The sequence below is a fragment of the Hordeum vulgare genome, chromosome 4H (genome assembly GCF_904849725.1).
Source record: "Hordeum vulgare subsp. vulgare chromosome 4H, MorexV3_pseudomolecules_assembly, whole genome shotgun sequence".
Classification (NCBI taxonomy): domain Eukaryota; kingdom Viridiplantae; phylum Streptophyta; class Magnoliopsida; order Poales; family Poaceae; genus Hordeum; species Hordeum vulgare.
Genome location: NC_058521.1, coordinates 525,143,739 through 525,157,220, shown reverse-complemented (window position 1 = coordinate 525,157,220; position 13,482 = coordinate 525,143,739). Strand labels below are relative to the sequence as shown.

Genomic DNA, 13,482 nt, shown 5'->3' with positions numbered 1-13,482 from the left:
AAAACATAGAAAGGCTATGCTACCCTGCCTGCAGGCCCACGATCACGACCACGCTTCAATCTTCTGGATAGTTCACGTACAGACGGTCTGTATCCTCATCGTACTGCCACGCCAGCTGCGTACCGTCGGGATCATCTGTCTCTGGGGTACCTGAACCTGTTGGTATTATGGAGGAATTCGTGAGCCACGGGGACTCAACAATCTAAGACCTTGGTGCCAGAACTAGTCAAGTTATTAGGTAGGATAATGTGAAGTGTTTAATGTTGCAGCATCCTAAGCTTGATTTGGTGGCTAACTTACGTAGAACATGAATGAATGTGGACTATACTAGCGATCGTGAATACTTGATCACTAAGTGATCCTGAACACCTACCTACGTCATTCATAACCCCACCGTGTTCCCGACCGAAGAGAGATCTTCGAGGGGACAGTCACGGTTACGCACACAGTTGGCAATTTTATTAGCTTTTGTTTAAGTTATCTAATAGCGGATGTTAACAAAATATTCCAAGTTGCCACATAACCGCGGGCACGGCTTTCCGAAAGATTAAACCCTGCAGGGGTGCTCCAACTAGTCCATCACAAACGTACACAGGCCGCAAAGTAATCCTCTATCATGAATCTCGTGATCTCGTCGGATTCCTTAGAGGAAAACCTCAACTCTGGGGAAAACCAAAGCTTCACTGGGATTCCTATATGCAAGATATATCGCTAAGGTAAGGCAAGACTAGCAGGACCTCCCGACGTGTCGACGACCCTGATAAGAGCCGTGTATCTCAGTCTCAGGACACGCCGGATAAGCGAAGCGTACAGTGGCCTGAGAAATCTCCCGAGTTGCCCCAGGATGGCCCCGCACGGTGCTCTAGTTTGGACCAACACTCATGAGGAGCACTGGCCCGGGTTGTTGATTAAATTCCTCGGGTAGGCCATTCCCGATGCAGATTATTATTATGTGATTAACAAATTAACTCCAATGTTGGGTCCTGCCGGACAAGCCTTACCACTACGCGATTTATCGAGGGGGTCCCCATAACAACCCCGAACGTGTTAGGAGCGATCATTATGGAATCAAACACCGGTAGCTGGTAACTAAGGCGGCAATAACGGAACAAGGCACCCGGCAAAAGGCTAGGCCTTCCGTCATTTACCAAGTATATAGGTGCATTAATTAAATAACAGAATTTAAGATAATGATATCAAGCTCATGTTGTCACATGAGACAAATCACCTGCATCTAGCAATGCTAACATTAGTAGCTGAGCAAAGTCTACTTAGCCATTCAAGTTTGCTAGGAAGGGATCAGTGTTTGGGTTCATGGCATATCAAGAGGCAAATATTTCAGTGGTAGGCAACAAGCAATATGACATGGAAACGCAAACTAGCATAACAAGTCTAGAGATGGAATCAAGGTCATATCATCTTGCCTGTGATATCCTCAACTTGGAATGGTTCTTGATCATCCTGCACGTACTCTCCTGACTCCACATATTCGTTCTCCGATCCCGGTGCTACCCAACATAAGAATTGAAACCAACATGTGGTAGAGGGGGTCACCCTCTACTTCCACAAACAAGAAACAAATACAAGAGAACATCACAATCCATGGAACCAAGCTCTAAACTTAGAAGAAAATGTAAATATGACTTTTCCAGAAAATGTTCCAATGGCAAAAATGATTTCACCAATGGATTCCTGGGATCTTTCTACCACAAAAACATATATAAGACACATGCACTTGCTTGGAGCAAGTGAGCTCAAACTAGGAAGGAAAAACTACATAAAATCCAACATAGTGAATAGTGCAACATTTCATGCAACTCTCACTAGAACAACTATCACATAGCTATGCTCATGTGCACAAAGACAATATGACATGAGGGTTTTGACCCCATGTATGTCTCATGCACAATAACATCACAAGCACTTCTACCAAGATAATCACTAGGAAACCACACACACCCACACATCATGCAACTAACACCACTAGCACAGGACTCCCAACTTACATATGAGCTACAACTAGCAAATTCAACAAGTACCACATACTCCCCTAGGGTGTGTGACTACACACATACTTGTGCTAGGTTCACCACACACTCACATACACACTACCATGCACACACACATATCATCATACATGGGTACACAATCTTGCTACAACCAAGTCACCGAAACAGAAGTTAGAGGAGGTTAACACAAACCTATTTGTGCCAAACAACTACAATGAGCAAAGCTGCAAGGTAGTAAAACAGCAAAGGGAAGAAATAACAGGAAACAAGGAGGAAAAAATATAAAGAAAAAGGGGAGGTGCTGGGGTCGAACCCCAGACCTGTTAGATACAACACACCAACACACAAGTGCACACCACTCTGCTACGCCACTGGATCGACCAGAGAGGGTGTGCCAGCAAGGTAAGCTAACCCTGCATCATTCCTACTCTACATCACCGAGGAAAAAATAAACAAAAGGGCTGCCGAGGGGGGATTCGAACCCACGCCCTCTCATCTGGCAGCTACGCTCTCTACCACTACGCTACGAATCGGAGACTGCTAGTAAAGAGATATCTATACAGAAACTACCACTAGCACCCGCAACTGGGCTCTGCACGCCGGCGACAGTGAGATCGTCGGGTTTGCCCCGCCGTTGCTGCCTCCGTTGCTGCGCCACGCCAGTGCACTATGCCACTGTTGCGAGGAGGTCCTAGAGAGCCACTGCTACCGCACGGGCACGGTACTACTGCCGAGTCTACGCCACACACACTACATCACACGAGTTGCTGCCCTGCTTCGTCACAGGAACACGCGACAGGGAGATCATCGTGCCCTGCTGCTGCAGCTGCTACCGGAGGCACCCACGCCAGGGAGGCGATCTCCTACTCTACTGCTACCCACACAACGGCAACACGCCTCCGAACCACTGCGCTACACTACTGCACCCCCATCACTACCTGCTGCCGATCTACCACGACAGAGAGGCACGACGAGCTCTAGGCGGACCTAGGTCGAACCAAGGAGGAAGAAGGAAGGGGAGGTGCTGCCTCACCTTTGGGGAAGGAAGGAGAGGACCCCGCGGGTGATGAGGCGACGAAGAGGAAGAAGAACACGAAGGTCTGCTGCTGCTGATGTAGAGGAAGGAGGCACCGTGGCCGCGGCGAAGACGAGCTCGGCCCCGTCGGTGTGGTCGCTCCTCGACCCTACCGACGACGGGAATGGAACGCGGGGCCGAACCCCGAGCTCCTGGACATGGCGGACTCGCCGGACGGCGACGTAGGCGGGGTAGACGCGGCGAGCTCCTCCCTCTCTCTCTCTGTTGCTAGCCTACAAAAGCTTACCTGCGGGGAGGAAGAGAGATGGGGAAGGTGGCGGCGCACTGGAGGGGGAGAGGGAACCCTACGGAGGAGGAGGAAGACCTGGGGCTTTATTCACCTTGGGGAACGAGCTTGAGCCGCTGGATTGGGGGGAGGCGATCGGGAGGTGGAGCGAGGTTCGTACCATGGCTGACGTCGACAGGTAGGAGACGAACGCGGGACTGGGCTACTGCTGCGCTACTGGGAGAGATGGGCCTCTCTGGTGGGAGGAAGCCCACCACAACGTCACTTAAAGGAAAAAGCCCTCCCTACAGATTCCTATTAAATAAAACCACAGAGAAAAGGAAAAAGGCCACAGAGAAAAGCAAAGAAGATAAATTAAAAACAAAAATGTTCCTGGGCCTGAAAAATAGCAAGCTAAATAAATAAAATAACAGAATGATTTTTGGGACATAAGAAATAAATACAAAACAACATTGTAGATTCTGTTTTGTGTTTATTTGCACCTTCAAAACACTTTCCAAAACACCAAATTTAGCACCCCAAATATACCCACAATATTTCCTAAATAAAAGACATTTTTAAAACAACTTAGGAGCAAGTAGAATTTGAACTTGAGAATAAAAGAGAGAAAAAGGTCTTTTGATTTAGAGAAGGGCTTGAAGTAAACAACCACCACATCAATTCTACTCACCCCAACATCTCATGAGCATCCCACATGAATTCACAAGATCACAAGCATCACAAGGTACCTAACCACAAGATCACAACCACCACATGAAATTATATGGCCATATTGCAACAACACAAAACATGGACAAGACATGATATGTTATGCATGCATGCAAGGGAAGGAAGTAGTAAGGGACACACATGAAATCATGACACAAAATGACATCATCATACATGACAGGGTGGACCCATATGCAATAGGTTCCAAATATGACAATCACACACTTGAGGCATTACATTGGCTTCCCGCATCTACCTTCTCATAGTGGGATAAGGACACTGATCCTGAATTCAAGGCCTTAGAAAAATCATCCTACAATGGTTCGAGGGATTGAACACGAATACGACATAAAAATAAGGTTAGGGGGATAAAAAAAGAAAATGTTAAAAGTCATCCGAGTGATCTCTCTCCCTCGTAAGCCTTCTTCTCCGAGCGCCACGTGCCCAGGCTGTCCACCGCTTTATACTTCTCCCAACCAGCCAACCTTATTCTATCTCTAGTTCTCTACCTCTACGAAGCTGCTCCTCCACACATTTTTCTTTCTTATCTCTTTTCCTTGCATCCATCGCCAGAGGAGAGGAGTCACGGCCAGCACTACCAAAACAACTAGGAATTATAAGAGTTCAACACCGGCCATTGGCACTAGTAGCTGGAGCTCCTCGGTTGCATCGCTGGAGGCGGCAAAGCTGCAAAGAAGCGTCCATGGAGGGGAGCCATGGCGAACACCACCACAGCAGCAGGGGGTTCGGGGCTTGTAGACGGCGATGCAGAACGACGCTCGTCGACGAGAGCCACGAGCAAGTGCTGCAAAGAAGCGGCTTGTCCACGATAGGTGGGATGCAACATAAAAACTTGTCCACAGCCGTTGCGCTGCATTACAACCTCGACTGCGTTGCAATGCAGCCTCGTGCTCTCACGAGGAGCGCTCGTCGACGGCGGGGAAGCTGTAACAGAGCGTTTGTCGCCTACGGAGGAGCAGCAGTGGAGCACTCGTCGCTGGCAGTGGAGCTGCAATGGAGCGTTCATCGCCCGCGGCGGAGCATCAATGGAGCGCTCGTCGTCGGCAGCGCAACTGAAATGGGGTGCTCGACGTCCACGAAGGAGCTGTAACGGAGCGCTCGTTGCCAACGGAGGAGCAACAATGGAGCACTCATCGCTGGCAATGGAGCTGCAATGGAGCGTTCGTCGTCCACGGAGAAGCAACAATGGAGCGCTTGTCGCCCATGGAGGAGCTACAATGGAGCGCTCGTCGTCCGCGAAGGAGCAGCAATGGAGCGCTCGTCGCCCATAGAGGAGCTGCAATGGAGCGCTCGTTGCCGGCGGCAGAGCTGCAATGGGGCTCTCTGATGCAGCACTCATATGAGGCGTCCCGGTGCTGCATCGACGACGTCGTTACCACGACCGGCGGCGATGGTGCAGAAGCGAGCTCCCATGCCCGGTGGCGGTGTACTGCAGGGGTGGTGCTGCCGCGAGCGCGATGCAAGGTGAGGAACAACAATGGGCTGAGCCTGGTGCTGCCAGCGAGCGCGACAAGGTGGCTGTGAACGAATTGTTGTGTTGGCTGCAAGGCAAGGAAGACGAGGCCACATCGACGTTGTATTGCGTGAGAACGATGTGTCTAACTTAACTTAATCCAACGTTTGTGGGGCATTCGATCGGATGATTGGGGACCCGACTGATTTCCCTACGTCGGATGATTGGTAGCAGACCCCTAAAAAAACCCTCCTCCCATTCAAAGTCGTCTTCAAGTACCTTTTGATTCTTTATCGAGGGTTCTATGATAGAGGGGGGGGGGGGGGGGGGGGGGCGATGAAGGGGGGGGGGGGGATGAGTATTAGACGCTCGGTGAGCCGATTGATTTTTCTGCGAGAATCAGTCTTTCTCTTTTTTGAGTTGAGGAGGTGTTTGTTTACAGTGACTTTGGTGTAGGGACTAAAAGTAGTCTCATCTAAACCAAACATGAAGGATTTTTAGGGACTAAAAGTGGACATTTGGGACTAAATAAAGAAGTCCCAAAGGAAGAGTCTTTTTAAGACTCTTTTCAACAGTGTCCCTCCTTTTAGAATGTCATTTAATAACCTCTAGCATACCTGGCCAAACGGGCCGGGCTAAACAGGCCAGCCCGCGAGCCCGCCGACATGGCCCGCCATGGGCCACGCACAACACGATTTGAACGGGTCATGCCTGGGCCTGGAGGCTGGGCACGACACGATCCTTTTTTATACATATTTTTAGATATTTTTAATATATATATATATACATATATATACATAATATATGTTCCAATAAGCCTAACAATAAGCCCATGAGGCTAAAATTATGCAGCCCAGCGTGCTAATCGGACCAACAAGCCGGCTCGTTTAGTAACGGGGCCGTGCCTGGGTTTGGAGGCACAACCCACTGGCTGGCACGTCACGACCCGATTAATAAACGTGCATCGGCGGGCCTTGTCGGACCAGACACGTTTAGCACGGGGCGTGCCGTGCCGGGCCAGCGTTTGGCCAGGTATGACCTCTAGTCCATTTATAGGGGGAACATGGTCTTTTAATATATTATTTAATAACCTGAAGTTTATATTTAATCCCTGGAACCAAACAGATAGTGACTAGAATTTATTTAGTTATGATTAAAAAAACCTATGACTTTTTAAAACAAACATGACCTGAATCTGTCGTAATCATTCGGTTGACGCCTAGTTTCCTGCAAATGTTATTCGGCCGGTCCAAGCCTCTATGTCGAACAGGCCCATCTAACGTTGGACTAGACTGGACTGAACGAGCTCCTGGTCCTTGCGTGTGGAAACGAGTTTGACAGTGTAATTCCAGTCCAGTCTAACTCCAAGCCCAAGGACAGCAATGACGTCGGCGACTTGCCCCTGCATGACCGCGACACCCGTACTTGCCATCTGGCCCGTCGTTCCAGGGCCACATATCAGTCTCTCCGTGTGAATTCCTCCTTCGTCCTTTTCTTTAAGAGTTGTTCGAACGGAGCGCTGCTTCCCAGCTCCCACCGGCCCCGCCCATGCCATCGAGCGGGACGCGACGCAACCAAACTGGCTCCTCCGCCCCACAGCAAAAAAGAAGAAGCGCAAAATGCGGAAAACTCTCGCCGCACATGAAATCGTCACGCCTTACGCGTAACTCTCGCACGCCGACACGTGGGTCCCGACGCACTCAGGCCCACAAGTCATCGTCGAATAAAAACACGAGGGCGCAGCTGTAAGTCGAAAACACGTACGTGCTTTTCTTTTCTGCGTTATTTTTTTATTCTAAAGCAATTTCCGGGCACGCGCCTTGCGTGGTCTGACGCACGCACAAATATCACCTACCCTACCACACATTTTTTTTTTCCTCTCGTTTTGAACTCCATAGATTTCTTCCTTTCTTTCTTAATCCTGAAGGAAGGCAGCCCAAGCACAGGCAGGAACAAGTCGCAGCCCCCCAAATCCGACCCAACGCGCACAAAAATTCAACCAAAATCATCCGAAATCCCCACTCCGATAGGCCTCCCTCCTCCCGTCTCGCCTCACGTCGCCGCCTCAATCTCCAAGGAAGCTAGGGTTTCCGCCATGGGCTCAAGCAAAGGCTCGCCCCCGCCCTCCGCCGCGGGCCCCTCTTCGGCCGGGGCCGCGCCGGCGCCGGTGGGGGCGGTGCCGAAGCCGCCGGAGGTGGCGCCGTTCCTCACCAAGGTCTACGACATGGTCTCGGACGCGGCCACCGACAGGGTCATGTCGTGGTCCGACGCCGGCAACAGCTTCGTGATCTGGGACGCGCACGCCTTCGAGCGCGACCTGCTCCGCCACCACTTCAAGCACAACAACTTCAGCAGCTTCATACGCCAGCTCAACACCTATGTGAGATCCCCTCGCTCGCCCTCCTCGCCCCTTTCCGATGATTTTGAGTTGAATTGGGTGCTATTGCTATCGCGGAGCATGTTTCCTTTATTGTAAATATATACTCCCTCCGTTCCTAAATATAAGTCTTTTTAGACATTTCAATAGAAAACTACATACGGATGTATATAGACATATTTTAATGTGTAGGTTCACTCATTTTATTACGTATGTAGTCCCCTGTTGAAATGTCTAAAAAGACTTATATTTAGGAACGGAGGGAGTATATTCGTAATGTGCTGTTGCGGCTAGCTGAGGATTTTGTCAGCAGTTGACTCTCTGGGGTAGCTTCCGATGTAAATTGGACAAACCTGTTTGAACGCGTCATCATTTTCTCTCGATGCCTGTTTGTTACAGGCTGTTCCTATGTTCAATTTCGTGCTTGTTGTGACAATACATTTTGAATTGGAGTAATATGGGGACTTAACGATCCGGGCTAAAACAGCTGTGCCAAATCTGTCCATGCTTTGGTATTCACTAGTCAAAATGCTTTTAGCAGCCTTCTTTATATATATGAAATACAGTTGTGCTTGTGACCAATGGAATTTTGTGGATCTGATCAAAATAACTATCTGCTGAACCTGCCTCTAGTGCTATTGGTATGGAATGCATGCTGTCGAAACTCCTTTCTGTATTTTGGATTCTATATATTTGGCATCTACGGAACTTTATTTATATAGTATTATAAGAGAAAGAAGCTACTTCATGTAGTGTCTTCGCTTCATGCTTAACGTAAATAGTATCCTGACTGTGGTGTTTCTGAATGAAATCAAATAAATGTTTGGTTTGCATTGACATAATATCATTGGCTGACAGCTAATCTTCTGTGTGAGCATTTCTTTTATGCTGATTGGAACTTTGTTTTACATACCCAAAGGTATTTGATGAATGATGTTGTGCTTTTGAGGAGTGCCTATCAGTATCCAGTGGCTGGAGCCAGATTCTTGCAGCCAGGGATTCAATACTTACCAGCTTTTCCTTCCAATTTTTATACCGATTCTTTCATGTCCATTTGCTGAGTACAAGAGCAGACTGATTTTTTGTCACTGGATTGTATACCTGCTCTTAAAGATTTTGTATGGACCACATGAATTGCTGCTCTTGGCTCCATATATACTTTTGGTAAAACTTCCTCATGAAGCATGTACTCCCTCTGTACCTAAACAATTGTAGTTGGGGAAAACTAGTCTAGTTCTGCCCAACTACAATTATTTAGGTACAGAGGGAGTAACTTTCAACACTGCAATGAAATCAGTGGAAGCATCACATGATCTGCTATCTTCAGAAAACCTTGCATAAATAGCGCTGTTGTATGTTTTGGATGCACTCTATCTTCTCTATCTTCGGTTTTATGCATTTATTTGGTCAACTTATCCATGCTTCTTCTTGCTATCTAGGGATTTCGTAAAGTTGACCCTGATAGATGGGAGTGGGCCAATGAGGGGTTTCTTAGGGGCCAAAAGCATCTTCTGAAAATCATTAAGAGAAAGAAGAGACCTCAGGAAGCAAGTCGTGAGTTGGAGAAGGCACCTGTCAAAGCTTCACCTGGTACTGAAAATATTGAAATAGGAAGATATGGCGGGCTTGTAAAGGAGGTGGAAACCCTTAAGAGGGATAAAGCTCTTCTAATGCAGCAGCTTGTGGATCTCAGGCACTACCAGCAAAGCTCTAACCTTGAAGTCCAGAGTTTGATTCAACGCCTTCAACTAATGGAACAGAACCAGAAGCAGATGATGGCACTTCTAGCAATCGTTGTCCAGAACCCTAGTCTTCTCAACCAGCTTGTGCAGCAGCAGCAGCAGCAGCGCAGGAACAGCTGGCGTTATGAGGATGGAAACAAGAAAAGGAGGTTCCCTGCTCTAGAGCAGGGTCCTGTAACTGATCAGGAGACTTCTGGCGCAGGGGCCGAAATTATTCAGTATCGCCCCCCTGTCCCTGAAACCTCTAGCCAAGTAATAGCAGATGAAGCATATTTGTCGGCCACCGCAGAACCAATCTCAAGTCCTCCACTTAACATGCCCATGGACATCGACACTGAAACGACCTCAGACAACCTCAACACACAAGGTTCATCCGGGGACATTTTTGCTGACATGCCTGCTCTACCAGACTTTGATGACATGCAACTGTGGTTTGGCGAAGACGGGGAACTTACTTTAACTATTCAAGATTATGATGAATCTCCACAGTCAGAGCAGGACTGTCAGATGGAAGCACAGCATAACCACAATAACCCTCAATATGGTATTCCCTAGTTTGTTGTATGCCGAATGTTTCTTTTGTTCTTTTTCTGCAAAGCATGCAGAGACTGTATTCTATGTAGCTGCTAATTTTGTATGCACAATGACACGCTATGCACTTCAGGTGCACAAGTGGAGTTCAGATTAGTAGGATTTTGCAAAGTTTATAGAGAGAATTCCTTATTTGGCCCTTTCTTAAATTCTTCTTCCCTATTTGGCCCTAAATATTATTTTTTTCCCTATTTGACATCTAAACTTCATTTCCTTCCTAATATGGCCCTGTAGTGCAATCTGAACACTAACGGTGTTAAATGTGGTTGTAAAATGACTCTTTTGCCCTTGATGAATTGTGGGAACAAAAGTTACTCTCTAGTGTGTGTGACATATTTAAGCCAATAAAAACGTACCAGTAGTTCCATTTTGGATGCTTTCAACGGTTATTGAGCTACTGGTACGTTTTTATTGGCTTAAATATGTCACACACACTAGAGAGTAACTTTTGTTCCCACAATTCATCAAGGGCAAAAGAGTCATTTTACAACCACATTTAACACCGTTAGTGTTCAGATTGCACTACAGGGCCATATTAGGAAGGAAATGAAGTTTAGATGTCAAATAGGGAAAAAAATAATATTTAGGGCCAAATAGGGAAGAAGAATTTAAGAAAGGGCCAAATAAGGAATTCTCTCAAAAACCCATGCTATTTCCTTCTTCTGTCAAGGAAATGATTTTTTTTCCGTCTAGGAGTATTTATTATGTTACTATATGGCGTTCTGTTACCATCTCAGCGATTCTATACAAATCTGACTCACTTTCTTATTTCAGCTGATGTCATAACTGAAGCATAGGTGGTGGTCTAGGAACACATTATGTGGCAAGATTACATTAGGTTCGCGTGGGTCCATAAAAGATCACCATTATGTTTTATTTACTGAAAGTTACTTCATATTTGCTGAACAGAACAAAATGCAGCTGTGTACTTTAGCAGTAACAAATGTCATCAAAATTTAATCATGTTCAATTTGATATTCTTTGTCAACAAGCACAAAACAAGATGCATGCAGGAAATAGTAGGCGGCAGCATTTAGATGTTTTACGCAAGCATATTCGCCAGATATTCAAATAACATATTGGCGATAGCACTTGAACATGATTCCTTTGTGATAGTATTAGGTTACTGCCCTTTCAGAATTTAGAGTCAGCATTTTATGCCGGCATCTCTTGGTCCTATTGGCATTCACATATTTGTGACCTAGTTTTTTGAAAATCTGTTTGGTTGTAGGAGCTAAGGTCCAGTTTGATGCTGACTAATTTTACAAAGATTAGTCGGAAGCATTCATTCTGTTGTATGGCTTTATGAATGTTCTTCTACTGATTCAGTTGCCTTTTATTCAGCTTCCAGGTGATCAAGATGCGTGAGGTGGGCGCCATTGGCAGCGAAAACGGCATCTGTGCTTAGGTCATAGTGTCGTATAGCAATGTTCGAAAGACATTAACTGTCGTTGACAATACATGATTCTTTTGTTGTTTTTCGGGCATAGGACAGGGATTTTTTGCGCTACCCTACTCTCCGTATAATCTGTTGTCCTTACAGTAGAATAGCCAACATCATGAGATTGACTTGGTGTATATACTGTTGTGCTTTGTAAATGTCAACCTGTTCTTCCAGCGAAAACGTAATGTTCCATTGACATTTATGAAGTGTTTCTCAGTACGCGTTGTATTTTATGTACGCGCAGTGTGCATCGACGGGAGGCTATTGCACGAACCATGCACACGCATTCCCGTTTTCGCTACCGGACCTGAACAATTGCATATACACTGCGATCATTGTCAACATAAGAACAGGATTTTGTCGGATATGAACAATTTATGTACATTGCGAGCATTTCGTCAACATAAGAACCGTATTTGTTCTAGACATAAACAATTTACTCTAGAGCTTCTTGTTGCGTATATCTTTGTGGCAGCACGTTAAGTTACGTGTGTTTTAAGGTTACAGGAGGCAAGTTATCATAAAAGCGCATCTGGTGTAGTGGTATCATAGTACCCTCCCACGGTACTGACCAGGGTTCGATTCCCTGGATGCGCACTCATGTATTTCCATTTTTGCCAATCTATTAACAATTTGTCCAAAATGCTCATGCAAGTTTTTTTTTTCGAAAATGACCAGATCTTATATAAAAGTTCGCCGAAAGTCTTTTAATATATAGTGGACAATCATCCGTCTCTTCCTGGATTTAGAGTTCATGTGGATTTCGGAAAAGAATAACTCTTGTACTGTACTTTGTAACTTTGTCTGAATGCGTTTTATTATACAAGTACAATTTTACCTATCTGTAATGGTTTATGTAACTGTCTCGATTGGAGTCTTCTACTTGTAGCACGTCCACAGCAAGGAAACTAAAGGCAACCAGTCTCTAATGGATGGAACTTTACGTATCAAAAAAACTATACACGCAGCTCGATGATGAAGCAAGTCGGATAGAAGGGGAGAGCCTAGTAGACAAGGAAATGTTTATGATATAATTAGATATGACATACACATCCAAATAATTAAATTAATTATAAACATATCCACATAATCTCCATGTAATATCAATGATACATAATTTAGATGTGTAATACTTATGTAACATATAGATGTGTTATAACGAAATCAAGCAAGTAAACACCTCTTCCCTAGCCGATCTTGTTTGCGTGTGTATCCCAAAAGCTCTGTGCACATTTTTCCTAGCCGTCGTCTGAGCATTGTGAAAATCAAGATTTTTCTTACGTGACATCGATCTTATCCCTCCACAATTTGTGACGATCCATAATCGAACCATCGTGCCTCGGTTTTTATTGGCGTGCATAGCTACGATTATTGCGAGGTCCTCCCTACTACCTTCCCTCCCGATCTGCTACTCACAGCCGCAACGGTAGTACCGCTCCCATGAGAGGTACTACCTCTTATCGGAGGTAGTATCGCTTTTTGGAGCGGTAGTACCGCTTGTGTGCTGGCCAAGGGAGTAACGGTTGGATTTTCCCCTTCCTATAAAAGGGGTGCCTCTTCCCCATTGAACTCTATCCTTTGAGCTCGTATTTGCCCCCCATTGTTGGCCTTCTTCGAGCTTCCTAACTCTCCATTCATCCAAGGATTCTTGCTAGTTCTTGAGGGAAAGAGAGAGGAGATCTAGATCCACATTTCCACCAATCACTTTATCCTCTTTGTGAGGGAACCCCTTGGATCTAGATCTTGGAGTTCTTTGGTGTTCTCCATTCTTCCTCTCATATTCTTCCATATCATTAGTTGTTGTGGTGGGATTTG

At 46.1% G+C, this 13,482-nt stretch overlaps 1 protein-coding gene, 1 non-coding gene and 1 pseudogene across 2 annotated transcripts; all 3 read left to right on the top strand.

Moving 5' to 3' along the window:
- Window positions 1-4,755: 4,755 nt before the first annotated feature.
- Window positions 4,756-5,528, top strand: LOC123450689 (annotated as a pseudogene).
- A 2,080-nt stretch (window positions 5,529-7,608) lies between these two features.
- On the top strand, window positions 7,609-10,187 carry LOC123449265 (heat stress transcription factor A-9-like). Its single transcript, XM_045126412.1, has 2 exons — window positions 7,609-7,893; window positions 9,330-10,187. Exons 1-2 carry the CDS (start codon window positions 7,609-7,611, stop codon window positions 10,185-10,187), a joined length of 1,143 nt encoding a protein of 380 aa, XP_044982347.1.
- A 2,006-nt stretch (window positions 10,188-12,193) lies between these two features.
- On the top strand, window positions 12,194-12,264 carry TRNAG-CCC. Its single transcript has one exon. It is a non-coding gene; the product is annotated as a tRNA-Gly (tRNA).
- The last annotated feature ends 1,218 nt before the right edge of the window (window positions 12,265-13,482 follow it).

What these genes read in the sequence shown, in the direction of transcription:
- LOC123449265 (XM_045126412.1), top strand. Translation starts at nt 7,609, where the DNA reads ATGGGCTCAAGCAAAGGCTCGCCCCCGCCCTCCGCCGCGGGCCCCTCT. An exon ending in TACGCCAGCTCAACACCTAT is followed by an intron (nt 7,894 to 9,329) that starts GTGAGATCCCCT and finishes CTTGCTATCTAG; the next exon opens with GGATTTCGTAAAGTTGACCC.